Source organism: Lotus japonicus, chromosome 1, assembly GCF_012489685.1.
Source record: "Lotus japonicus ecotype B-129 chromosome 1, LjGifu_v1.2".
Lineage (NCBI taxonomy): Eukaryota > Viridiplantae > Streptophyta > Magnoliopsida > Fabales > Fabaceae > Lotus > Lotus japonicus.
The window spans coordinates 131,350,689-131,376,560 of NC_080041.1; the positions used below are offsets into that span (position 1 = coordinate 131,350,689).

General features: G+C 34.9%; 4 protein-coding genes across 10 annotated transcripts; all 4 read left to right on the top strand.

Moving 5' to 3' along the window:
• The first annotated feature begins 1,787 nt into the window (after nucleotides 1–1,787).
• On the top strand, nucleotides 1,788–7,141 carry LOC130730831 (uncharacterized). 7 transcript variants are annotated; one of them, XM_057582957.1, is made up of 12 exons: nucleotides 1,788–1,936; nucleotides 2,280–2,509; nucleotides 2,583–2,767; nucleotides 2,898–3,013; nucleotides 3,451–3,559; nucleotides 3,677–3,716; nucleotides 4,096–4,185; nucleotides 4,420–4,519; nucleotides 4,611–4,750; nucleotides 5,561–5,663; nucleotides 5,790–6,532; nucleotides 6,693–7,141. In XM_057582957.1, exons 3-12 carry the CDS (start codon nucleotides 2,629–2,631, stop codon nucleotides 6,949–6,951), a joined length of 1,839 nt encoding a protein of 612 aa, XP_057438940.1. In that variant the 5' UTR covers nucleotides 1,788–1,936; nucleotides 2,280–2,509; nucleotides 2,583–2,628; the 3' UTR covers nucleotides 6,952–7,141. The 7 variants fall into 7 exon arrangements, with proteins under 7 accessions (XP_057438940.1, XP_057438936.1, XP_057438942.1 ...); XM_057582953.1 differs by having other exon boundaries at nucleotides 2,619–2,767; XM_057582959.1 differs by having other exon boundaries at nucleotides 1,804–1,936; nucleotides 2,453–2,509.
• An 881-nt stretch (nucleotides 7,142–8,022) lies between these two features.
• LOC130730832 (uncharacterized) lies at nucleotides 8,023–15,342 on the top strand. Its single transcript, XM_057582960.1, is given in 13 exon segments — nucleotides 8,023–8,249; nucleotides 8,343–8,458; nucleotides 8,947–8,976; nucleotides 9,100–9,236; nucleotides 10,224–10,397; nucleotides 11,371–11,434; nucleotides 11,532–11,639; nucleotides 12,516–12,669; nucleotides 13,391–13,480; nucleotides 13,839–13,894; nucleotides 14,360–14,417; nucleotides 14,800–14,936; nucleotides 14,938–15,342. Coding segments are annotated over 13 exon segments (1,386 nt in total). The 5' UTR covers nucleotides 8,023–8,167; the 3' UTR covers nucleotides 15,118–15,342.
• A 1,317-nt stretch (nucleotides 15,343–16,659) lies between these two features.
• On the top strand, nucleotides 16,660–19,164 carry LOC130730833 (fra a 1-associated protein). The gene is made up of 2 exons (XM_057582961.1): nucleotides 16,660–16,939; nucleotides 18,572–19,164. Exons 1-2 carry the CDS (start codon nucleotides 16,722–16,724, stop codon nucleotides 18,954–18,956), a joined length of 603 nt encoding a protein of 200 aa, XP_057438944.1. The 5' UTR covers nucleotides 16,660–16,721; the 3' UTR covers nucleotides 18,957–19,164.
• A 1,212-nt stretch (nucleotides 19,165–20,376) lies between these two features.
• Nucleotides 20,377–23,603, top strand: LOC130730834 (calcium-dependent protein kinase 26-like). The gene is made up of 7 exons (XM_057582962.1): nucleotides 20,377–21,239; nucleotides 21,452–21,595; nucleotides 21,690–21,842; nucleotides 22,060–22,175; nucleotides 22,359–22,526; nucleotides 22,825–23,049; nucleotides 23,207–23,603. Exons 1-7 carry the CDS (start codon nucleotides 20,381–20,383, stop codon nucleotides 23,351–23,353), a joined length of 1,812 nt encoding a protein of 603 aa, XP_057438945.1. The 5' UTR covers nucleotides 20,377–20,380; the 3' UTR covers nucleotides 23,354–23,603.
• The last annotated feature ends 2,269 nt before the right edge of the window (nucleotides 23,604–25,872 follow it).

The window sequence follows — 25,872 nt, forward strand, 5'->3', positions numbered from 1 at the left end:
TAAGCTGCGGGTAAGTAGATATTTGATATTTCATCAACATTAAAGTTTGAAAGATACCCTTGTCGCTAGTGTAGGTTGAGCTGAGATTTTAGGTTACTCTTGAGAAACTTTGGTCCTTTCGAGTAAAATAGATGATTAAAATATTAAATAGAATAAATGTTCTAAAATGTAAACTTAAATGTTGATTACTCTAAGCATGCACGACTTGCTCACCCACACTATTTCTGTTTTGGCACAATAATTTATTGTTTTGATTTTTTTAAAAAACGTGATTTGTTACTGCACGAAGGTATGGAGAGAGTCTCAAGCAAATGCATGATATTCAAGGAATCACTCTCACAAATTACCTGACGATGTTCTAAGTCTCGAGCAAAAAACAACTCATACTTCAAGGCCAAAAGCTCAGAGCATGGAGAGGACAATTAGTATGAAAAGAAGTTGAGAAACCAGTCACCCACTCATAGGTCGGATTGTGAATAATTCCATCAACACCCAACAAGTTGCTACTTGGGCGAAAGCAACCATTAACATTGAACTTGACATGAGAACCGTGTGGCGGGAACCAGACCAGGTGAACAAGATGACTAGGAGGAGTAATAATATTTCTATATAGAAGGGTGTTGCAAGCTTCACCAAAGAAGAAATATGGTGTAATATTACAACATTAGCATACCACATATAATCATAAAAATGTCATTATTTACCCAACGCCAAATCAGCAAATAATAAGCACATATCTTGGTGAAGATGTATAAGAAAAGCTAGTCAAGCCCACAAATTACTATGCATAAAAGATGCGGATAGAGGAACACCACACCTAGACCAATTTTTGCGGGCATGAGAATAATCGTGAAGACAATAAAAAAGTGTTTCCTCATTTCCCGAACAAAGATTGCTCAAAGGAGAGATAGTAAGAGAACGAGCATGTTTAAGGTTATTAGTAGAAAGTGCATTATGAAGAAGCAACCAAAGAAACAATTTAATTTTTTTATGTCACTTTAAAATGTCAAATCTACAAAAAAGACACATCAGGTTTATGCCGACTACGAATAAGCACCCAAAGCACAGTCCTACCAACACCAAATAGATTTTTGTTACAGTAGGAAAGTACAACAAATAGATTATGAGGGATTTATAAGAAAAATTTGATGAACCACCTCATGAAATTCAAGATTCAGTAGTATATTTTTAAAATATCTTAATTTTTTTTAAAATGTTAGAATAGTCGTGCGTGGGGCATAAATATTACTAATTGTATTAATTTCTTTAGCTTGCAACATGGATCTAGCAACAACTACCAAAGTATATTTATCGTGATCGTGATGGCAATACAACGCAAACATTGTTCGCATCAAACAACGACAACAAGATTGTTTGTATCTATCTTTGCATACATTTTCGTGAGGATCGATGATACAAAGAAAGAAAAACACACGTGGCTTGTTCTGCAAAAAGCAAACCCAATTCCTTCATTCCTGAACCTTCCACCCTCACTCTGCACTGATTGAAGCTCTTACTATCACTGATTCTATCAGAATTAACAGGTTTGTTTGGTTTATTATGTGTCCTTTTCACCTTGTAACTGCTATCATAATTAACCTCCATACCATTCACCATATATACATGAAGTCATGAATGTCAACCCTACACACAATAGTACATAATCCTAGTCCTAGCTGTGTATATTAATTTCTTTGGTGGTCCCGGAGAACTAAATCTCTGACTCTGACGCTTTCAAACTTTGCAGTCCCATGCTTAAAAGTCAAATTTTTTTACCCAAAAGGATCACATTTTTATATTAATCAAACACTACCAATAACAATAACAATTAAAAATTAACAATAGCTTGGTTTGGTTGTTCTTCAATATTGCTTTGGGGTTCTACTACATCAGGTGGCTGTGTCCCCTCTTTGTAGACTGAGATCTGCATTCTTGGGTATGTGGAAAATTTTCAGCTTTTTCTTATTGTTAACACCCCAATTGAGCTTCTGAAATTTTCATGTAAGTGGGATTTTGGTGAAGTTTATAGCTTTAATTGAATTGGATATATCACATCATCATCACATCAGTGCCTCCGTTTTAGTTATGGATTGAATTTCTTCATCTTCCTTAAGTTTGGTTTTAATTTTGGTTTGTTCACGTGGTCTCATTAAATTCTGGTATGTGTCTTACATGGGTTGGGGCTTAGCTGTGGTAGTTGTCCTTCCCTGAACAGATTCTGTAAAACAAGTGGTTAAGAAATTTCAAGATTTTTTTTTTTGTAATTTCATTTATTGCAGCTCAGAAGCTTCAAGTTGGTGTCTTGCAGATTTTGTACTGGCCATTTAATGATGACTTTCTAGGCATTTCTTATTTTAGTTAACAATAGTTGGGCCACAGTGGAGAGAAAAGTTTTCTGGCAAATAACGTGACAAGTGCGATTTTTCTTCTGCTTTGTACACTTACAATTCAGGTGGTAAATTCAGTGAAAAGTGGTACTTTTCTTCTGCTTTGTACGCTTACAATTCAGGTATCAATTGTGCTTGGTAGTCTTGTTTTTACCTAGAGTGGATGATTTATATGATTATGGAGAATATTTGCAGTACTTTCTGATGGAGGGCTTGTTCTTCTTTCCTTAGAGATACATTGATGGCGAAAAAGAGACATATTGTGCAGTATAGGGAGAGGTTGGACAGGACCCTTGCTTCCCCTGATCTCACAAATGGCGAGATGCTCAAAACGCTTGTCAAAAGTCAACTACTACGTTCTTCACAATTTGAAATTGAAGGTAATTAGATTAATAGGTCCCTAATTTGCTTTGATCTCACTTAAGCTGAGATGGTACTAGCTAACTGGAATTATTATTTTAGGTACTTCAGTTTGTATTTTTTTTTTAAGTTTTATGTTTGAATTTGTAGGTTATGAAGATAAATTTGTAGAAACCAAAACTGCAGAGATAACAAACTTTCTTGATATGATAAGTGCTTCTGTAGATAATAGTGGAGGATCTAGTATATCACACACTGATTGGAAGGTATGATATCTACTTTGGCTGTGTCTGGATATATGTTTTTGCGCTGATATTTGCACGCACTTTAACATAAACAGTGAACATAACTCTTATGAAAGTACGCTCACATTGCATTCAACTGTATCCAAACATTCAGCCATGTCATATTTCTTGACATTTTATTGCCCTATGTAGATTATCCTCCACTGATTTGGATCTTAAACTTTTTGTTTTGCTTTATTTATCCAATTATTGACTTCCTTTAAGAAAAATATGTGAGTTTACTTTAGCTGATTGACCTCTTGCTTCAGTGGTTTATCCTTTTTTTAGAATCCGATTGAGCTAATGCAATCTTGTGTAACATTTTGTATACTGAATTCTGATCATGCTTTCTGTAATAGATACATGACTTTTACTATCAAATTCTTGAGGAATTTTGATAATTTTACTTCTTTCAACAGTTAAAACAGGATAATGAAGATTACCGTGTTATGTATCGTGAAGGACCAGAGGGAACTCCCTTTCATACATTGATGGTTGAAGGCTATATAGATGGGCCTGTTGATGTTTGTGAGTCACGTTAGATCAGCCAATTTTTTTTGGCATCACCTTTATAAGTTTAACAACAAAGGCCATATTGTTATGTTTAACATGTGAAGTTTTAATGAGTTATTTTCTTCATTACAGGTTTATGCCTCTCATGGGAGGCACCCCTTTACAAGAAATGGTGAGAATCACAGTGCAAAATGTGCTTTCAATTTTCTGTATATTTGTCTCTTAATGACACTGTACACTAGTGTCATTTTTTCACACATGAATTTCTATGTATGAATGGAGTTGCAACAATTAATGAAAATTGCAGTTACAAGATATGTCTTCTGAACCATCTGACATTAATTTTGTTATGGGAAGGTGCTGCAAGTTTTTGTATAGCATTTAAATTATTTAGAATCTATGTTGGGGGATCGACATAAAAATCTCATTGACAATTTTAGTATGTGTTTCATATTAACTCAAGTGATTGCTAACGTTTGTTTGGACATGCATCAAAGAGTATCCAGACATAGCCTTAGTTGATAGTTTTTTTCACAAATTTCATTTTTCAGGTGGCCTCAGTTTACTGTTCCGCCTTTCAAAGTTTTAGCAGCTGATTGTTTGCAAAAGGTCCAGATTGGGGAACAGATCTCACTAGTAAGGTTTGTTGCCAGCATCAATTACAGAATTTCTCTTTTAGTGTGACTCACCATGCTAAAAGCCTTCACTGTTTATAGCATGTTTGGATGAGCTTCTGTTTCCTCAGAATCAATTCTGACATCCAGAAGCTACTCACAGAAGTTTCTTCCCAAAATTGATTTTTACTTTAGAATCAATTGTAGAAGTATTTTCAAACATAACTTAGTACTCATATTGTTTCAAATTTTGGAAGAAAGGATGAAGGTTCCGTGGCCGCTGTCAAAGAGGGAGGCTATAGTGCACTATTATCTGGTTGAGTACTTTCAAGAAGACTTGACAATTGTTCTCATAAAATCGGTAGTCACTTGGATCCTTTTCTCTTCCTTTTCTTCTTTTTGTAAAGAGAGCTAGTTATGATCTTCAGGAAATTTGTTTGTTTTGCTTTCAGGTCTCTGAGTCAGAGAGCATGGATGGGGCCATTGATGGTATCAACAGAGATGCAATTCCTGAAGCAAAGGATGTTGTTAGAATTGACTTTGTGGGAGGTTATGTTTTGCAAAAGGTGACCTCAGAAAGAAGTTACTTTCGGTGAGTTTTAAGTGAATACTGTAACATTAGAAGTATATTTTTAGTAATGGGCTAATTTAGAGGGTTGTGTTGTCCTCTACTTGTTAATCACTAAAATGTAAATTTCCAAACTCATTATTATCTATCCTGACATGACATTTATTAGACTAAGCAATCACTTATTGGTCAATTATGAGAGTGGACAATCCTTGGGAGTGCATGGAAAAGTTGTCCTTTAAGTTACTTAAAGGGGAAAATTGTCACCTGTTATAGACCATAAAACCCCATAGATCTGCTTAATTTTAAGAGGTGAAAAAGTTTGAAGAAGTTCCTGTATGTGACTGGATTTCATGTTGGGATATGGTTTTATTTGCGTATCAGATCCCGGTGAAGCTGGAATTTTTCTCATAGATTTTGCAAATTAACTGAGTTACCTAAAGATAATATTTTTGTACTATGGGAAATCATGGCGAGTATTATATTGTCTTTATGATAGAGAGGGATCTCCATCTTTAAACTAAAAATAACTTCACTGATATTTGGTGCTCCAGACTTTTGGCTTTGCTAATGTTTCTATGAACAGTTAATCATACCTGGTTTAGTTGTTCTATCTACTTTACTTGTTTCCATTGATAACTTGTCTTATGTTTTCATTGTAAGTTACTCATTCATTTCTTAATTGATACTAAAAGAAATATGTAATTGAACTAGCTTTAGTTTATAGTCTAATTATGTGGCTTGGCTTCCAAATGTGGTGAAAAATGAAGATACCAAACAGAAAAGGGATTTTGAATTTTGATTAGCTGCCTATAAATTTGAAAAAAATTGTAGGACAATGGCAAATTTGGATATAAAGCTGGACTTTGTACCTCCAACCCTTATAAATTTCATTTCAAGGCAACTCATCGGAAGCGGTTTCAGACTTTATCAGAAGGTTGTAGATTCTTTTCAGATATACTTTGATTAGGCACCCATCCAATATTTAAAACATCCTTTCATGGATATTTTGTAATTTCTTATATTGCCTTTTGATGCTGACCAACCCCTGAAATTGTTATAGGCTGTGTCCTCTATGATGAACAATGATAAAGAAATCATCAAGACCTTGGGTGACTCATTGTATGTTGGAATTCGAGAAGCTCTTTACAACACTAGTGGATCAAATGCTATGGATGGGGAAGAGCTTAACATAGTTTCTAGCATTCTTCCTGCTGAAGAACATGCTCAAAGCAAGCAAGATGGGACAAAACATGTATCTTGGGAGGATAGAGGCAACCAATCTACGAGTAATTGCAATGGTGAGATTTTAGAGGCAGGTAATGGAGAGATTGTAGAAGAAGATAGTGAAGAGATTGTACAAATTGCGGAGGATGTCAACAAAGTATTGAAGGGCAAGAGGAATGATAAGATTGTAGATGCAGATAATGAAGAGATTTCAGAAGCAGAGAATGAAGAGATTGTACAGATTGAAGAGGTTGTCAAGAAAGTACATGACATCACCATTGAGGAAGATAGTGCCATGAATTTTCTGAAGAGAAAGAAGAATGTAAGCATAAACTCAGATGTAAAAAAGGCTCTAGAAACTCTAGAGAAGGCCATTTCAATGGTTCGCGAATATGGTTTTCATCCTCGCAGGCCTTCTTTTAGATTCGGGAATGAAGAGAGAAAAGATAGCACAGTTGAATCATATACTGCAAAACCTTCTCAGCTATCTTCAAAGGTTAGTGTTGAAGTATCAAGCAGCAATACACTGAATGAAACTTTAGAAGAACCTGTGACTAACTCTGAAATCCAAAACATCAGGTGATTATGTTACCCTTAACAAAAGTTCTTTTTGTGTGATTTTGTATCCTTCCATATGGTGTGTTTGGAAATATAAGCCAACTAGTAAAGAATGCAGTTTAATTTTTAATTATGAAATATATATTTAACTGATGCTCTTGTTTCTTTTTTTATCTTTTAGGCACACAGGAACAAATCCTAATTTAAAGGAAGTTAACCATAACAAGGTTGTACCAGCTGCTTCACCAGAGCAGAATCTCCAAAGACTATTTGAAGAAAGCCGGGCTGATTCATTTTCTATGAAAAATGAGGCAACACTGAACCAGACAACAAGTGGTAGCAACCAATTAGACATTGATGCAATCCAAGATATGTCTTTAGATGACAAAAAAAAGTCAAGCAGGAAGAAAAATTATATATACTGTTGTTTTCTACGTTAGGCCAGTAACAGAAGAACATTATGTATTTTGATGCCTTAAAGAGTTAATTTGATGTTTTAGAGCAATGTAAGTATGTGAAGGAGGTGTTAAGGGGTTATAGGTATAAGTATGGGAAATTTTGAAATAAAAAAAATAAACAAGAACAATTAAATTTCCATTATTTATAAATTTTGGTTCCTCTTCTCTATCTTTCAAGCCCTCTCACTTTTGGATAGGAAGGAAGGATGTTGCCCCTTTATTTGTCCCTTTCTCCTCTCTAAATACTTGACCTAAGTGAAGTGTTCTTCTAGAAATGAGATTGTTCGGTTCTCCTTGTCTCCGGTGGTGGTGTGTGGCCTTGGTTGGCTGAGCTAGTGCGACGGACCTATGTTAACACAACGGAGGTGTACTTGCAGACGACACTCCGACGCCCAAGTCAATGTGAGAGCAAAGAGAGAATCTCAAAGTCAAAGTCTATGAAGAACTCAAAGTATAGCACTATGAGCTAAAGTTATGTAAATGAATAATTACACCTGTATTTATAGGCTTGGAGTCCATCATAACTATATCTTTGCAAGTTCTAAGGAAGCCTGCCTAAGGTCTTTCTGAGAGCAAATAACATTGTAATTGTAAATATTGCTATGAACTTGAAAAAATTAACCCCTTTGGAATTTACAAATAACATTTGTAATATAAATTTTCATACTTTAATTTCATATTTAATTATTAATAACTTGATTTATGTTTTTTTAAATGTAATTTACGTTTCCATTTGGGTGGTTTTTGTTGAAAAAAAAAAATGCTTCCATTAGGGTGAGAGATTACGCTTCTATTCAAGCCAATGATAAAAGAGTTTCGAGCTGAATACATTTACTTATTATAAGTTTATAACTACAATTAATTTTGAATAACATTGAAGCATGGGGGAAATTATTTATTTAATACATAAATCCTATCAACAGGAAATTATAAATTTTAATTATACGCTTGAATTATTTTATTTGAAAACAAAATAACCTTTTTCACAAGTTAGGTTTTTTTTTTTTTTTTTGGGGAAAACATTCACTTCATATGTATGGACTGATTTCCCACATAACCTTGTTTTCTCCAAAACGTGAGTGGCTCTTGCCGCCGCATAGGTTTGTTCCTGGCGCGGTTCCCTCTTCTTCCTCAAAACCCAGCTACCTTCAACTTCACTGCATTTTTCCTCTAACAGTGGTTCTTCTGCACTGTGAAAATGCCTCGCACAACGACTATTGAGTGCCCCGGTTGCCCTTCGCTTCGTGCTTTAACCTTCGACACACTTGGTCTCATCAAAGGTGATGAGTTTTTGCATACCCTTTTCTTATTTCATCAGTTTTATCACTTTGCTTTTGCTTATTTTTCTGGGTCTGTTTGGTTTGTGTTGTTAGTTCTGGAAGCCCGTGAAAAGCAAGATGGAGTTCTCAAGGTAGTGGACCGGTGGGGTGAGCCTGAAGCATCCAAATCTGTGTTGGCCGTTTCAATGATTGACCAAAAGTCTCACCCGGTATGTTTTGTCTTGGTAAAATGGTATTGAAGAAGTTTTCCTATGCATGTTTGTTCAATGGATTTGTTGTTTTAGGTTAAAGTAGTTAACGATATTCCATTGCTTATTTTAAGCTGTACTTGTAGGTTTCTCTGTACCTGCTGCTGGATAAATTGTATAATAGGTTTAGGCAGCTTGCATAAATATTTTTACCTTTAGTTCTATAAAAAAACTTAATAAGGATTAGCTACATGGAACGACTTATATATAAAGTAAAACAAATGTTGTCAATCCCGGATAGCGGCATGTTGAGGCCAACCCCAAGAAAACTATAGTGTGGCTGCTATTGGCAAACTTGAGTGAAGCTATTTAGAACTAGATTGTTTTCTAATAGTTTCCATTTCCTTATGTTTTCTTAGGTAGAACTTCCTATTTTAGTATGACCATAAAGAAATGGAACAGAAGAATAGAATTCTTATTATTTTCCTGTCTTTTTTCTTGTATTGCAGTTATTAGCTGTAGCAAGGAAAAATGGCGAGGTAAGTCACTTCACGGTTTTATTGTTGTTTGTGCAACAGTTTTGGTTTTGAATCTTTGCTCTTAAATATTGAGGTATACCACTCGATAATACATTTATAATTATATATATATACATTCTACAGATTGAGGTTATGAGCCCTGTAAGTGGAGTTGTTCAGGCTACAATTTCGAATACTGATGATACAGATCTTCAGTCTGAAGAGAATAATATTGTTGGTTTGCATTTATTTGCAAAACAAAATATTGAGTTAGCTTCCAGGTATATATACCACTGCTGTTTTATAGTTAAAGTTTGTCTTCCATTTTTATCCTTATTGTATTCTGATTCTTTCCTAAATAAATTTAATTGAATAGCAATTACGGTATTGAAATTTCTTCATGAATATCGATTTCATCCTTCATCTTGCAACTATGTGAATTCAACAGGATAGGGGGTACATGAGACTCCATGTTATGTTTAGATTGCTTTGTGAGTTTGGATCTCATGTGTAATCCTTCTTGAGAGTTACAAAATTAAGATTAGTCTTATTGTTATTGGGTTTGGATTTGTTCTAATAGTTTTAGGACTTTACCTAATTATCAGTGCAAATAAGAATAGTAGGTTTAGGTATTGTGTCACTCCCATCAAATTATATATTCACTGTTACCATACTTTTGCCATGTTTCTCTTTGTTTTTTGTTCTTAAATCCTATAATTTTATAAGCTGTTGATACTTGATAGTTGAAACACAATCTTGGTTTACTTAGTACTTTTCCAATAGCCAAAGGGTTTGAGGGGGAAGGGGAGAGTACTCTGCCAATATAATAAATAATACTGTACAGTATTCCATGCTACTGTATCTTGAGAAATACTTTCTGCAGTATTACTTTAGATTGAACAGTACTTTGCCTATAGACAATGGAGTAACCCGTAACTCAACATATAACTATAATTACCCCCCTTTGCCTGCACTGGTGTGTTCATTCTATGTATTGCCTTGTCACATATGCCATCCTTAATATGTGTGCGTTTGCATATTGAAATTCTGCTGCAATCGTATTCCTCTGCTGATATTGATGCACATAATTTGTTAAGCTTTAGAATATTGACACTTGCTTTAGGTTCTCATGTACAAAATGCATTAGTCTTGCATGTGTGTGCGCGTGTTGAACTTGTTTCCTTATGTTTGTGCTTATATATCTGTGTGTGTTTGACTTTGTGTTTGTGTACTTACAAAATCATTCGGATGTGGTCATTGTTATTTAGGTCTTGTACTTTACTTACATGCACAGCCAAAGGAAATGCAAGCATAAGGTCCATTGAAGTTTCTTCTACGGGATCTTCCTGTATTGGTTCTTCAAAAACCTGGGATGTATGTACTAGTGGTAACATCTTCTGTAGCAAGGTGGACGGGAATGAGAAGTTTGCTTTATTTGGAGGGTGAGTGTTTACAATTTGCTTAAGTATGGATTGAAACTTGAAAGTTAAGTTGAATATGGATGACTATTGAAATGTTAGAATAATTGATTTGTTCAGCTTTGACAGCGTCACTTATTTTGATAGGGGATGAATGAAATGTAATTTTAATACAAAAGATGAATGAACTATAAGCCAATTCATCTAACATGGTAAAAGAGGGAACTGAAAAGAGGAAAGGACGTTCAAATAGCGGCATGTTCTGACTTAAACATCAAAGTTGCAACCTAAAGCAATGGCACAAACTTCATGACAATCCTGTCATCGGGCTGTGCCACTTTAGCCATATACCAGTCATTGCCATACTCATGATTCCAGTAATAAGTCTGCAGAAACTCTTGCTGACTTTGAGGGAATCCTACTTCTTAGAAAGAAAAAAAATCTGAGCTAATCCCTGCCTGTTAACATGTAACACCTCACCGAACCAAACTTTCAAAGCAAATATTCATTAGCTTTGTAGGTTGTATGATATTCAGAAACTGAGACATGTGGCATGACATCCGCTGTAGGCTATGTGAATGCTAAGTCTGACAAAATATTCATTTAATGGGAGCTTTTAATTGTGAGGGGCATTAGGAGATGGCTTGCTCAAAATATTATCATAATAATTAAGTGAGTTCATTTTCTTAAAGTTCTATGAATTGGATTATTTCACGAGATGGAGAAGCCAAAGAAAATACGAAGGCACATCCTTTTATAGAAGGTTCAGAAAGAGAAAAGCTTTAAGAAATACTAGACCTTCCTTACTGCAGAAACATGAATTAGATAGGTAATGCAACAACTCCAACCATGTTATAGCCAATGCAAAAAAAACATACAAAGACAGGTACCCTATACCACAAATATTTTAATTTGAGAATCTGAACAAGTCATTTTGTAGAGCTGTTATCGATGAATATGTTGAGCTAAAAATAATTAACTAGTACTTTATTTGTAGGAAAGGCGTTGAAGTCAATATTTGGGATCTTGATAACCTCACTAAGATCTGGAATTCCAAATCTGTGAGTACTTAGTTACTTTATCTTCTTTCTATTAATCTTTTACGAGAGTACATTTGTTTTCTGTGTTTAATTTCCCCAATTCTCTTGGCTTATGCAGCCTCGTAAAGACAGCCTTGGTATATTCACACCTACCTGGTTCACATCTTGTACATTTCTAAGCAAAGATGACCATCGAAAATTTGTTGCTGGCACCAATAGTCATCAGGTAATTTTAATCATTGGATTGTTCTCAAATTCTAAAATAAGTGCAGAAAAAGAATTTTGATGTCTAATAAAATACTCCTCTTTGATGTTGATATATCCTTGAATAAGGTGTGCTGTAGATTCTTTGAGAAGGATTAATAACTGCTTTTAATCTGGAATTCCAGACAAATAGAATGATGTCAACGTGTATTTATGGATTAATACTTTATTTGTTAAGGATTTTAACTGGTTTGTTCGGTAAACTGTGAAGGATTTGGCCTTTAAGAATGAGATATGGCCTTTGGCACTTTATTGTTTAATAATTAGTTGAAAAGTGAGGTAGTTTTAACTTTTAAATATTCACTTTTACTCAAGAAGGTTCAAAAATATCCTTTTCAAATAAACTCTGTTACATTAATTAATATTATATATTTGTCATTTTTAAAATAAATTTAGTGAACTTAGATTTTTAAATTGTAACGACCCTTTTTTTTGTGCATTACGTTTTCCACTTTTAACTTTTTTGGCATATATGTGTGCCAATTTTCATTTTCATTTATAATACATAAGGAAGCATATGTTGCATATATCAATATTATTTGATTCCATTAAGTATGAAATTCATTTGTTAATGGTTTCTGTAACATTAGAAGTCTCAGCATTAATTTTTTTTTTTAAATAATAGTCTATCTATTACCTGAAAGTCACATGAGATTTTCCTATTTTGTTAACAAGATGATGTGAGTAATATGGTTTCGAACAGCAGATTTGCTCTTTACTTAACTTTAATTTAGAACGGAAAAGTTCACTGTTTCTGATTTTCCTCACCTCTGGTATCCCAGTTTAATTTTGCATTTTCTATTTACTTTTTAATTTACAACCTTGGTCTTTTGAACAGGTTCGACTTTACGACATATCTGCTCAGAGGAGGCCCGTTCTCTCTTTTGATTTTCGTGAGACACCAATCAAAGCACTAGCTGAGGATATAGATGGCTATACAGTCTATATAGGGAATGGGTCCGGTGACATGGCTTCTGTTGATATACGAACAGGTATCCCAAAATTATATAAAAGGTTTCTTAAATTCAAGAACAGTGATTATAGCATTGTTTGACTTGCTTCCACATTATTCATTGATATTGCTTATCTTCCATCTATGACTGGAATTTTCAGACACTGTCTACTTGATTGAAGTTTTTCTTATTTGTTACATTGATTCTATAAGATATTTTCCTATTAGAGAATACTAGTATAAACTAGCTAATAGCTATTAGTTAACACCACTAGTTGAACCGATCCCTTTAAAAATGCACCTTGCACTTTGCATGGGAGAGTTAAGTGCACTGAAGCAATAGATATAAACATCAAAGGTCATTTTTGTCCAATGTTGGTAATTCACAGCTTCATCTGTTCTTGAAAGACCTGTTATTAAGTCGAATTTGTATCAATTTATTTAATATTCTATTTGTTAGTCTGCATGAAACAAAACCCAGCCATCTTTATATTCTTAATTTTAGAATTTGCATACTAACAGTTCCATCAAAATATGAACAAGTATATAAATCTAATTAAGATGAAAAGCTTCATTGGGTCGAGGCTTTTATTTTAGGATGTGTTCCTACTATTTAGACAATTCGTGGCCAACTGATGCAATTGCATTATGCTGTAGCTTCTAATTTGTTATGAACTTTATTTATTGTTTCTGTTGTCTTTTAGTTGACATTTTCGAATGGGTTTATCTTGTTATTATTTTAACAAATAATTTCATTTCAGGAAAAATGCTTGGAGGTTTTACTGGAAAATGCTCTGGAAGCATCAGATCCATAGTCAGGCACCCTGAGCTACCCGTGATAGCTTCATGTGGTGAGCATTCTGTGTTTCTCTTTGTATGTTGCTTGAGTTATACCCGGGGTTCTCTGATGAAGTTTTGGATCACTGAAATCTACTTTTTGCCTTTTTGGTTGTTTCTGAAATTATTTTGTTTTTTACAAGCCTGAATCTGGAACCTATATATAATCTTCCATTTCCTTATCTACCCTATGCACCATTGCTTCTGAAACTCTTTAAAAGTACAGGGTGTGTTTACCGGTTCACTTTTTTGTGCTGATAAAGTTTGATTCGTCATTTCTTGGTTGGATAAAAATATAATAGGTTCCTGTTATCAACTTGGTTTGCCATTCCCATCATTAGTGCTCATAATATCATGGATCATTTTTTTTAGGACTGGACAGCTATTTACGAATTTGGGATACCAAGACAAGGCAGCTTCTTTCTGCTGTAAGTTTAATGCTCTATTTCTTCGCCCGTTGCTTCATGTTGTTGGGGATATCTATGCTACTGTAAACTGAGATTTTAATAACATTTGGCCATTCTAACCTACCATACAAAAGAAACAACCTATGAGCAAAAGACTATTAACCTGTGTTAAGATCAAAACCTATATTCAGAAACAGACTGTTCTATACTGTTTGACTTATTCGCCTATTGCAAATAGTTGACGGCGAAGGACAAATACAGTAGCTTGTGAATGTGCGTGGTTGTTTTTTTTTTCTTTTTTTGCTTGTGGCTTTAACACGGGACCATTTCTAAACTTGAACTAGCTAGGTTGTCCACTGATATCCAGAATTGTTTTCTGGCTTTCTGCTTATAGTAATGGGTTTGTAAAGCTAGTGGTTTCTTTAATCAATGGTGTGTTCTTGTTTATTGTAGCCCTTATCATTTATATATTTTCACTGGTCGCAGGTTTTCCTCAAGCAACCTGTTCTTCATGCTCTTTTTGACTCCAGCTTCATTGTTGAAGGTTAGTATTTTTGTTGTTTCTTAATGTAGTATTTTAAGATCTTCAATTAAATATTAAAAGGGAGACATTGAAGAGCATAGTGTCACTGGCATTTGGTGCTAGAATAGATCACTAGTTTCACACCTTAGCATTAATTTGATGAACAGCAAAAAGTTTGGATCGAAAACAATGATTTTGGGGGATATAGCTATGAGTATAACTTAAGAAGAGAGATACCTATAGAATTCAGTGAGAATGCCTATTATAGATTTGTAATTGAATATTCGAACAAGACACGGTTTAAAAACTTGCTTATATCCTGTTTTATTCTACTTTTAATATATGCCAAGCATAGAACATGATCCATATGTTATCAATTGCTACCCTAATTTTATATAAGCAGAACCATCCTCCGGAGCGGATGGGCTACCAAGCAAGGCACAAAATCTGAATGAAATTGCAGCTGAGGAAGAAGTTGAACCATCACCTTTGAAAAGGAAAAAGTCTTCTAGAAACAAAGAGAATAACACAAATAATAGTGAAAGAAAGAAAAGATCTAAGCAGAGTGAAGAAGGAAAAAAGCTTAAAGGAAATGAAGAACATGAGAAGACAGCATCAAGAGAAAAGGGAAGCAAGTCAGCATCCAAGAAAAGAAACAAGAGCTCAAAACGCGAAACTTCAGACGAAGGGTTGTGATTTACATGAACTGAATTCTATTTGATACATACAAGAAGGTATCCAGACTAATAATATTGGGATGCATGGTGAAGGCAGAAAAGTTTGAATTTTGGCACCAAGTTAGTTAATTTATATGACAAGGCTGATGTAAATTTGTTCAATTTTGAAATTTCTCTAAGCAAATGAGATCAGTGTGTTTTAAATTATCTAACATTCAACGACAATAGGTGTTTTTTTCTTCTTAAGCTAATCACAATTATTGAGTTGAGATGTTCCATGTTAGAAATCCTATAGAACCACACACCACAAAACCTTAGGCTTAAGGAAATGGGTGTGTGGTTCTTTATTATATATACACTTGTAGACTTGATAATCTAGGCAATGTGGGACTTCTTTGAGTCAACCATTTGTTATCTCTATTACTCCCCCTCAATTGGGACTCCTTTTTTTTTTTGCCTGTGCCTTGCACTCCAGCGGGAACATCAATGGTCGTCAGACTTGTGCTCCTTTGTCTGAGTCTGCCTTTCGGCTTTCTTTGTCTGGGCTAGTACTCTAGCGGGAACATCGGAGTTCCTTGGACTTGTGCTCATTCGTCTGAGTCTTAGGCCTTGGCTTGCGCAAATGGGACTGCCATTTTTGCTTTTTTTTCCAATCTTTTTTTTTTCGAATTTTTTTTTCGTTTTTTTTTGGAAGCGGAAGTCATGACTTGGATCATAGCGTGAGAAACCTAGAACATGACCCTGTTCTCCATACTTCATTTTGCTTCCTTTATTGTCCTAACCTAACCCAAGCTTCTTCTACTCGAAGCTTCTTCGCCTTTCTGGTTCCAATTGAGGGCACTCGAACTCGGTCTTTGACTCAAAGCCTTGATCTCTGCTTTCGCGTTCTGATCGTCTCCCAGATCTGGAGCTTTTCTTCTTCCTAACCTAGAAGGAGAGGGAGACAATGAGGAATCTGGATCCTAGATGTTGATGACCCAAAGGAAGAAGAAGAAGCTGGAACTGATTGTGTTCAAAGGAAGAAGAAGAAGAATCTGGAAGGATTTTCTGATTTAGGGATTTAAGAATCTGAAAGTGCGTTTGGGTGAAGGAGAAGATTGGGAAAAAATTGCTTATTTTTAGGGTTAGTTTGTTAATTGTTTTTATTAATTAAATTATGTTAGTTTTGTTAACTGTTTTTTATATCTGTTAAATAAATTAAAATTTATGATGTGTAATTTCTTTTTCTTGCCATGTCAGCTAAGTAGTCCCAGTCAGCTAGCCAATTCATCACTCGTCAGAGCTCTGGGCTCCGACGAGGACCTGCTCCACACAAATTGCAAACGAGAGGACCCAGATTTATAAATTTTTCGGAGAGAGACTTACTTCAGACGACGAGACAAAGACAGGGGCCAAATAGATGATTAACCCTTTCAGAAATAATCTCATCTATTATCTTGATTTTTTTTTACTATGGACTACTAATGCTTATAAAAAAAAACTATCTATTTTCTTGTAATTTTTTTTTAATAAAATATAGATTTCTTTCTTTCTTTCTCTACACGAAGGTTCTAAACGCCGCGTGTAAAAACGCACGGCTTGAAGAAGGTGATATAAAAGGAGAGGGAAATCGCTGTGTTGTGGGGGTAACAACCAGTTGCGTTGCAAAATGGGGTGGGTGTGGAGCGACGACGGCGGCGACGGCGACGGCGATGATGGCCAAATCATCTCTTCTTGCAACACGAGCTCAGGCTCAGGTTCAGACTCAGAACGATGCTCCACCAAAAGGATCGTGAGATCGCAGTGCAGAACGGAGCAGGTCGAATCTGGAAAGTTCATCAGGAAATGTGAGAAAACCGAAGAGCTTATCCGCATCTGCGTCGGAAGGTTAGTATTTGCAATACTCTTGTTCTCTTCCATTCATTTCACCCTGCATGTGATTGTTTTAGGGTTTACGATACCAATTAGTATTACCATTCAAGAATTAGGGTAGATACTTGAGGTATAGATTTTCAATGAAAACCTTGTTCAAAAACTATGATATTAACTGTGAATTTGTAAAAGCATGGAGCTATATATGAATATGGATGTCATATCCTTTTTCTGAAGGGGTAAGGTTACACAAAGAATGTGTGATACAACCCCCTACACAATATTACTGCTATGCTATGAAACACAAACACAAAATTAACATCAAAATGTGTTTGAACAGTACCTTTTGTTTAGTATAACTTAGGTAAACCAGGTGAAAAGTGGTTAACCTACTAACCTGTAATATAAATGGGGTAGTCGGATTAGTTTTTGAATTTTGTTTTTAAATCTTTTTCAAGGTACAATTTGAGTGATTAGTTTTTTAGTGTGGTAGACAAATGGGATAGTTAGCTTTGTAATAGTATACAAGTATGGGTAATTGCTTGTTCGATGTATAGGGCATCTTATTAACTGATCAGTGATTTGATCTAGATCATAAATGGAAGTTATACTTAATGTTTTGTTCCCATAGTAGGCTAACACTGTAGTAGGTTAATTGTGCCATTTTTGAAATTTGGGCAAGAATATTGTCAATCATAGATGTTGTCAGATTGTGTTCAGGCTCAATGACCAATGATCAGTTAAGATGTTTTAAGATGATTGCATTGGTAACTTAAGATTTGCCCTTACTGCATTGTGACAAATTGACAACTAGCAAATAGAATTTTGAGCCGCAGAATCTTTGAAACATTGAGATTACTCTCTATTACCTTGTTTCGTTTTTCATCTAAGTTGAAAAATTGGGTTGAATGGAAGAAACTCTTGGAAAATGTTGAGATTTTGGTGAATTGATGCCCCAAAAGATCCCAATATATTCTTTTCCTTTGTTAAGAGCCTTAAACTAACTGCATCATCTTTTGACCTGTGACTTAGTCTTACACAGAAAGGACATACAAACATATTAAAAGCAGAAAAGACAGTTGATTTTTTATTGTCAGTTGCTTGAATTGAATCAAATTTGTAAAATGTTCTTCTTTGCAACATGGTGCAAATAGGGAATGCTTGCAGACATGTGTGGGCGTGCATCCGCTCAAGTCTTGCAATTGAGCCTTTCGTTAGTGAAGTGGTCCATACTCTGTAGTTGATAATGATATTTGAGGGCCAAAATAGCCTCAGTGTTAAGTTAGTGTCTACTTGTTTGGTTTAGATGCTCTAAGGTGTTTATTCCTAAGAATCATAGACTACATGACTCCAAAACTTCAAAGTTTAAGCGTTCCTCAGAATTTAAGATATAATGATATGGACCCAGCTTTATTTGTGTATGTGCATATGTGCTTCCTTACATTTTTTGTTTCGTGGCATTTTGTTCTGCGCTGCATTTTGGAAGTGCTCCATTGAGTTATTTTGACATGGTCACAGATTATTTTTTAAAGTTTCTGTGCTTCATATTTTGGCTGCACTATCCAACTCTAGAGTAGCTGGTGCATTTCTCACTCTTTTAAATTCGATTGAAATTCTAGTCTCATTTTTACCTTTCGCTCTTCTTAGGCCTGTTGAAGTGTTGCAATCAAACAATGAGTATACAGAAGAGGATGTCACAGATGAGGTAGTTAAAGGAGGGTCTGTCACATTTGGCTCATCAAGCAGGTCATCAGACGGCCATGTGTTTGACTTCCCTGGGCTACGAAGTGATATTGAGGTCATGGAACGAAGCCTCTTTGGTGGTCTTAGTCGTTTCTTCGATGCAGCTGAAGAAATGAAGAATGGCTTCTTTGATGTTTTTGGCAACGTATTAGATGCAGAATCCCCATCTTCCTCATCTATGAGACGAGGGATCCCTATTGAAGAGTACAATCGGCAAGAAGCTTCTCCTAAACCCCAGGAAAAGGAACCAGTGGATACTGATTTCGCTGCATTGGCTAAAGATGTTTGAGTAGAGTGTCCTGGATATGAAACATAATTTTGTTAGTTCTGTATTAGGTGATGGACTTCTGAACTAAAAGTATGTCCCCTAAATAAGGTGTTTCCGTGCATCTTTGACGCTGCAGTTGATACCTTCACTCAGTTACAGGCAATATGTGATGACGTAATCCTTTGCTTAGACATGATAGAAAAGTATTGGTATTTGCATTTTTGTGAAATGCGTACAATAGCATGTTTGATTTCATTTCGCGGCAGAATGCTTTAAAATCACTTCTAGAAAGCACTAGTGTTAGCTTCTAAGTAAAAGTGGATTGGATTCTGATCATCTATGTTTGCATAAAAGTTTCACAAGGTAAAAATGGACGTTTTCGAAACTGATGCCCAGTGTTAGCTTTGGCCTTTTCGCTTGAAAACTATGTTTTTTTTTAAAGGCTTGGAAACTATGTTAAAAGTACATTCACGTTGGCAAAAATGGTTTTCCAAAGAGTTAATGATGTCCTGTCACACTATCAAAGAGTATAAAACAATCACTATTGAGTGTTGAGACAATTTTGTTTGATAAAAAGTTTCCTCAAGAATGCGGCTATTAAGGGTCAAATGTCAAATTGAACTATTCAGATATGAATCAAATTTTTTAGATGATAAAAGAATAAAAAAAAATTGAGTAAGAAACCTAATGAAACCTTAGAAAAAAGATTATGATTTTTTTTATAGATAAATGTTAGTTGTTAATTGTTAGTAAATTAGTTTCTTCACCGAAATTTGAACCCTGAACCTTCACCCTTCAAATCTCACCATTTCCCTTAAGTGAGCTACCCTTCCCCTGAAAAAAAAATAATAATAATAATATTGGGCATCCCTTCATTGCCCTTGGATTGGCACGTGCACGTTTCCTTAAAATTTTCAAAATATGAAACACTCTAAACAGAAAAACCTGTCACACGTTGTCTTTCTTTCCCTCCAATTTGCCAAATCCAAAATCGAATGATTCCTACTTGGGACTCTATCCCCTTAATTGCACTTTACACTTTCCAATCATCAGACACAGAAAGTTTTCATTTTGAATTGATTCCTTCAAAATCATCCCTTTTACATAATGAGATTAATGCGAATCATTTTCATGCATCTCCAAATCTTCACAGATTTTTCTTTCCATGTTCAGACACTCTTCTCTCAAACACTTTCTGCAACTTCATGTTCATCAGATAAGGTATTCACATAAATTTCTCCCATAATTGATTGTGAGTGTGACTTCAGAATCAATTATAGAAGAATTTCCAAATATGCACGTAGTAGTATCATTTGTTGTCTCATTGAGCTAGTAAGGTATAAAGAAACCCCCTTCCCCTCTTTCTTTTCCACTCCAATAGAACAGGATTTTGAACCCTTCATTTGGTTCTTAGATGCACAAAACCAGGCAGTGACTAGTGTGAAATGGGAAACAATTGCTTTGGGTGGAGAGTCTGGAACGATGATGATGAACTATTTCCCTCTGCTTTTCCAGGTTCATTTTGGTGGTCACAGCCAATGAGGGGAATGAAAATTTCCTCTGCACCTTCACATGTGAGTGAAAATCCAAACACAAATGCTGCAGAAACTGTTCAACAGAATGCACCAGACACAGTTCAACCCAGTAAACAGGACAAAGATACTAGTAAGCCTTCTGAGCAAGAGCAACAAATAAGGTTGAAGGAAGAGGAAACAAGGCCAACACCAACAACGAGACAAAGGGATGTTTTTGTTAAGAGGGTAGGAGTAGTAGCAAGTGCTGGACTTCAAGCTGATTCAGTTTTGCTGAGAAAAACTTGTCATCTGAAAGAGCACTATAATTTGGGACCTGAGATTGGGAATGGACAATATGGAACAACTTTCCGTTGCTTGGAGAAAGCTACCGGGAAAAACTACGCGTGCAAGTCCATTCCCAAGGTAAAATTGCTAACACGTGATGATGTTAAGGATGTGAGGAAGGAGATTCAGATAATGCACCACTTAGCGGGGATGAGTCCCAATTTGATATCTATTAAAGGGGCTTATGAAGATGCTGTTGCAGTTCATCTTGTCATGGAATTATGTGAAGGGGGTGAGCTGTTTGATAGGATTATTGAAAAGGGGCATTACGCAGAAAGAAAGGCTGCAAAACTTGCAAGGACTATAGTTAGTGTTGTAGATAATTGCCACTCTCTTGGAGTAATGCATCGTGATCTTAAGCCTGAGAATTTTCTTTTTGTTGATGGACATGAAGATTCCACCCTTAAGGCAATAGATTTTGGGATGTCAGTTTTCTTCAAACCAGGTTTGGACAAAAGAAAATTATTTAATTTCTTTCTAGTCTTGGCCAAATAATATCTATTCTATTTGTTTTCCTTCTGGGGATTCAATTCTTGCTGGGGCTATTTATTGTAATGTTTAGTAGGAATACAGTGTACATTGTATTATGGAACATGTTTATAGTTAAGCCTCTTGGACAAAATAATAGACATAACTTAATTAACTTTTCATTTGCAGGAGATATTTTTAGTGACGTGGTAGGAAGTCCTTGTTATATTGCACCTGAAGTTCTACGCAGGCGTTATGGTCCAGAAGCTGATGTCTGGAGTACAGGTGTAATCATATACATTCTCTTATGCGGAACACTTCCATTTTGGGGTGGTAAGATTTCTTAAGATATCTTATCATTGATGATCCCAATCATTTTGTTAAATTTGTAAAAATTTGTGAATTTGATTTTGTTCCTTGGTAATAGAATCGGAGCAAGAGATATTTGAGGAGATTTTGCATGGTTATCTTGATTTCTCTTCAGATCCTTGGCCCAATATCTCTGAAAGTGCAAAAGACTTGGTTAGGAAGATGCTTGTTAGAGATCCTAAAAAACGGATTACAGCACAAGAAGTTCTTCGTAAGTTTCAGCACTCTTATTCTCTTGAGATTCCAGAGAAACATATTTTGCATGCCACATTTTGTATATCATTACACATTTCATAGTTTCTTTAGCATAGCCTTATTTATATATTTATTGCATAATTTTCATCACTAGAATTTCTGTACAATTAAAGCTTTTCCTTTAATATTGTTTCGTTAACATCTCTTAAATTATTATGTTTGATTCCTGGCAGGCCATCCTTGGATTCAGGCTTATGGAGTTGCTCAAGACAAGCCTCTTGATTCTGTAGTTTTGAGTCACCTGAAGCAATTCTCTGCAATGAACAAGCTTAAGAAAATGGTTCTTAGAGTGAGTAATTTTTCTATCATGTAACTCTGACCCATGAGACTGTGTTTTCCTCTCTTTTGGCAAGATAACCAGAAGATTGTTATATATTGAATTTTATTTGCCAATTTGAATGTCAACATCTTAACCTCAATGTGAAATAGTCAAATTGTGCTCTTGTAATATTTTCTATACTCTTATCTTCAGGTTATTGCAGCAAATCTCTCTAAAGAAGAAATTTTTGGTTTGAAAGAAATGTTTAAGATGATAGACACAGACAATAGTAGTCAAATTACCTTTGAAAAACTCAAGGTTGGACTGAAAACATTTGGTGCTACTCTCAGTGAATCCGAAATTTTCGATCTAATGCAAGCTGTAAGTGTTAGTTCATCAGAATTATCTTTAATTTCCTTAATATCACAAAATAAACCATCCCTCTCTCCTTTTTTTATGTTTAGCCAAAGATTTTTTCCTATTTAGAATATTAGGGTTCTCATTGTAGACTATCTTACACAAGTAGTAGTTCAAATTGAACTTGATTAGTTCTAGTTCTAGGTTTAACTTGACCTAGATTATGATTAGTGTTTCTCAACCCTTCTTTATGATTAATCTTGCAAGAGAAAGCACTTTGAGAATTATATTCCCCTTATCCCAATTTTGTTTCTAACTGCAGGCAGATGTTGATAATAATGGCACAGTTGACTATGAAGAATTCATGGCAGCGACGTTGCATTTAAACAAACTTTATAGGGAAGATCATTTAGCTGCAGCTTTCTCATATTTTGATAAATATGGAAGTGGCTACATCACTCAAGATGAGCTTCAAAAAGCTTGTGCAGAATTCGGCATGGAGGATGTTCTCTTGGAGGAATTGATCCGAGAAGCTGATCAGAATAATGTGAGTACATTTTACATTAACTTGGTTTAATGTTTGGTGTCTGATGAATGAAATCATCAAAGTTATTTAGAATCCTAATAGTTATGTTGTACAAGAAAAGTTGCAATTTCCATTCATCTTTTGATGATGTTGTTGTGTTCATATTTTACCCTTTCAGGATGGCCGAATAGACTACAATGAATTTGTGGCTATGATGCAGAGAGGCAATGCAGATTTAGGTAGTAGTAAGCATGGTGTAAAGGGTAGCACTAGCACTAGTTTTAGCATTGGATTTAGTGAGGCAGTGGAACTATCAGTATGTTAAGAAAAATTGGATATATTTTTCTTGATTTTGGTAACTTGGCACATCCTCATTGGTGTGGTGAAGCACGGGGTTTGGCGAGTCAAAATTTGACCCGTTCACTGCAATTAAGAGACCTCATATGAAGATTGGACAATTCCAATTTTATTGATAAATCATATGTAAAGCATGTTCTCAGAATTTAAGCCGTGCGATTTTCATCCAATAATAACCTAGATTTCTTGATTAGAGTGATTGTACCAAAAATTGATTGCATAGGGCTATCGTTATGTAAAAAAAAATTAGGTTTGCTTTGTGGGGTTTGCTATGTTGTGTAAATTCTAGAGGGAAATATTACCATGCCAACTGTCTCTTGAGTTGTGACTTCGTGACATCTAAATTTAAGCCACACCAGCATTTATTTAAGAAAATTGAATGCATATTTTTGGAGTTGGACAATTCAACTCTACAATTTTGACATGGTTTGATGAAAGAGTGACTTGACTGTGGAGTTGGTACAAGGGGCTTTTGAAACGGTGCTTGCCATGGTCAACACTTTTCAAAGGATATAATTAATAATGAAATATCATTGTACTAGTGTTCTTTACCCGTGCGTTGCACGACGATTAAATTTATTGTAAAGATGAATCACTAATAATGTATTTTAACTTAGTTTAGACTCTTTTCAGTAAGTATAAAAGATACTCCCTCCGTTCCAAAACTATTGTAGTTTAAGGGTTATGCACAAAGATTAAGAATTCATTAATTGATGTTATAATTTGACTGAAACACCCTTATTTAATATGAGTTATATGAAAGAGAGAGAATGAAAATCATTGGTCAACTAATTGGTGAAAATTGTGATTGGTGGAAGTAAGAGGTGATACTTGGGAGATGTAATATTAAATGAGGGCATGAATGGAAGAGAATGAGATAAAGTGCTTTGGATAGGTAAAACAACAATGGTTCTGAAACAAAATAAAAAAGTTAAAACTACAATAGTTTTGGAACGGAGGGAGTATGAAACTGAACATATGTTACAAACATGTAGATGAATGAACCACAGTAAATGTATTAATTTGATGAGGTTGTAGATACCTCACACTGTCAACACTTGAATAGTAATAAAAGCCAAGTTTTTAAGTAATGCATTACATTGAAATTGAAATAAGATAAACATAACAATGACAGCAACATAAACCCTTATTCGAAATTGTAGTCTATGATTAATGATAAAGACTTCATAATCGAGCTTGTTGTCAATCAAGCATATTTGAGCTATAGAACCTAGAAAGGAAAAAAAATATCAGTGCCAATACAAATATAAATTGTATATAATTTGAAAGTGTTAAACTAACCTTATAGAAACGTCAATACACCTTCAAATTAGATGATCAATAAATTGCTTGTTATCTTTTTTATGCTGTCAACAATAAAGAGAATAACCAACGACTTCAGCAACATACTTTCCAAAAAATGCGCATTCAACCCGAACCCTATTAAGAAAATTGAGAAATTATAAAACCTTACTCATAATAATCAAAGATGGAAAAAATATGAATACGCATTAAACATAGAATGTACCCATCTTGGTCAAGTTCAACAGTAATTCTTTTCTGCTTTGTTCCATCTTTCTCAAACTCAGTTTCAGCACTTGCACCAGTGAGAATTCCAATCACATCTGCAAAATCATAGAAACATTAATCCAAAACCCAGAACAGTAATTTAAAAATCAAAAGACTAAAAAAGCGTATATACCTATAAGAAAAGACGTATAAAGGTCCTTAAACATTATATCAGATATTGGCACAAAATTGTAAGGGCTTAGGTTGATGGCATTGTTGGGAACCAAGCGCACAAATGTATGAATATCAAAGTTGATCTTGAATGGGTGCGAGGTTGGACGAAAATCACGACCGCTTTCACCAACACAAAAAACAAAATCTGATATACACGTCCTTCACTAAGCAAATATTGGAATCGGTATATAAGAGTCTTCTAACCGTAGCATGAATCTGACAACCCTGGAATTCAATAAAATGAGGAAATTTGAGATTTATAGTTTAAAAAAAAAAAGAACGTGGTGGCGAGATCGTCGATAGCCATTAGAACAAAGTATATTTCAAAGCTAATAGTTGGTGGGAATGGATGATGAAGTTAAAGAATAGCATGAGATGATTTATATAGGAATTTGAGAATTAGGGTTACTGATCAATGAATGTTAAAAAAGGAAAGAAAAAAAAAGGTTGGACTGTAATACAAATCTGATTGCAAGGAGGTAATTTTTTTTTTCAGGTCAATTTTCACTATTGAAATTAATTATTATGGATCAAATACCATGCGTTACAGTATTTAAGGTTTGACTTTTATTGCAAATCATATTAATTTCTTTTTTTTCGCACAAAAAAAAAACAGTGCGTATTTCTTTCAATAACGGGTTATTAATATGGTTCTCAAAATTAAGTTTTTAAGGTTTGACTTGTAAAGCAGCATTAACATGGTGTGAATGCTTGAAAGAAATTAACCCGTGACTTGCTCAGCAG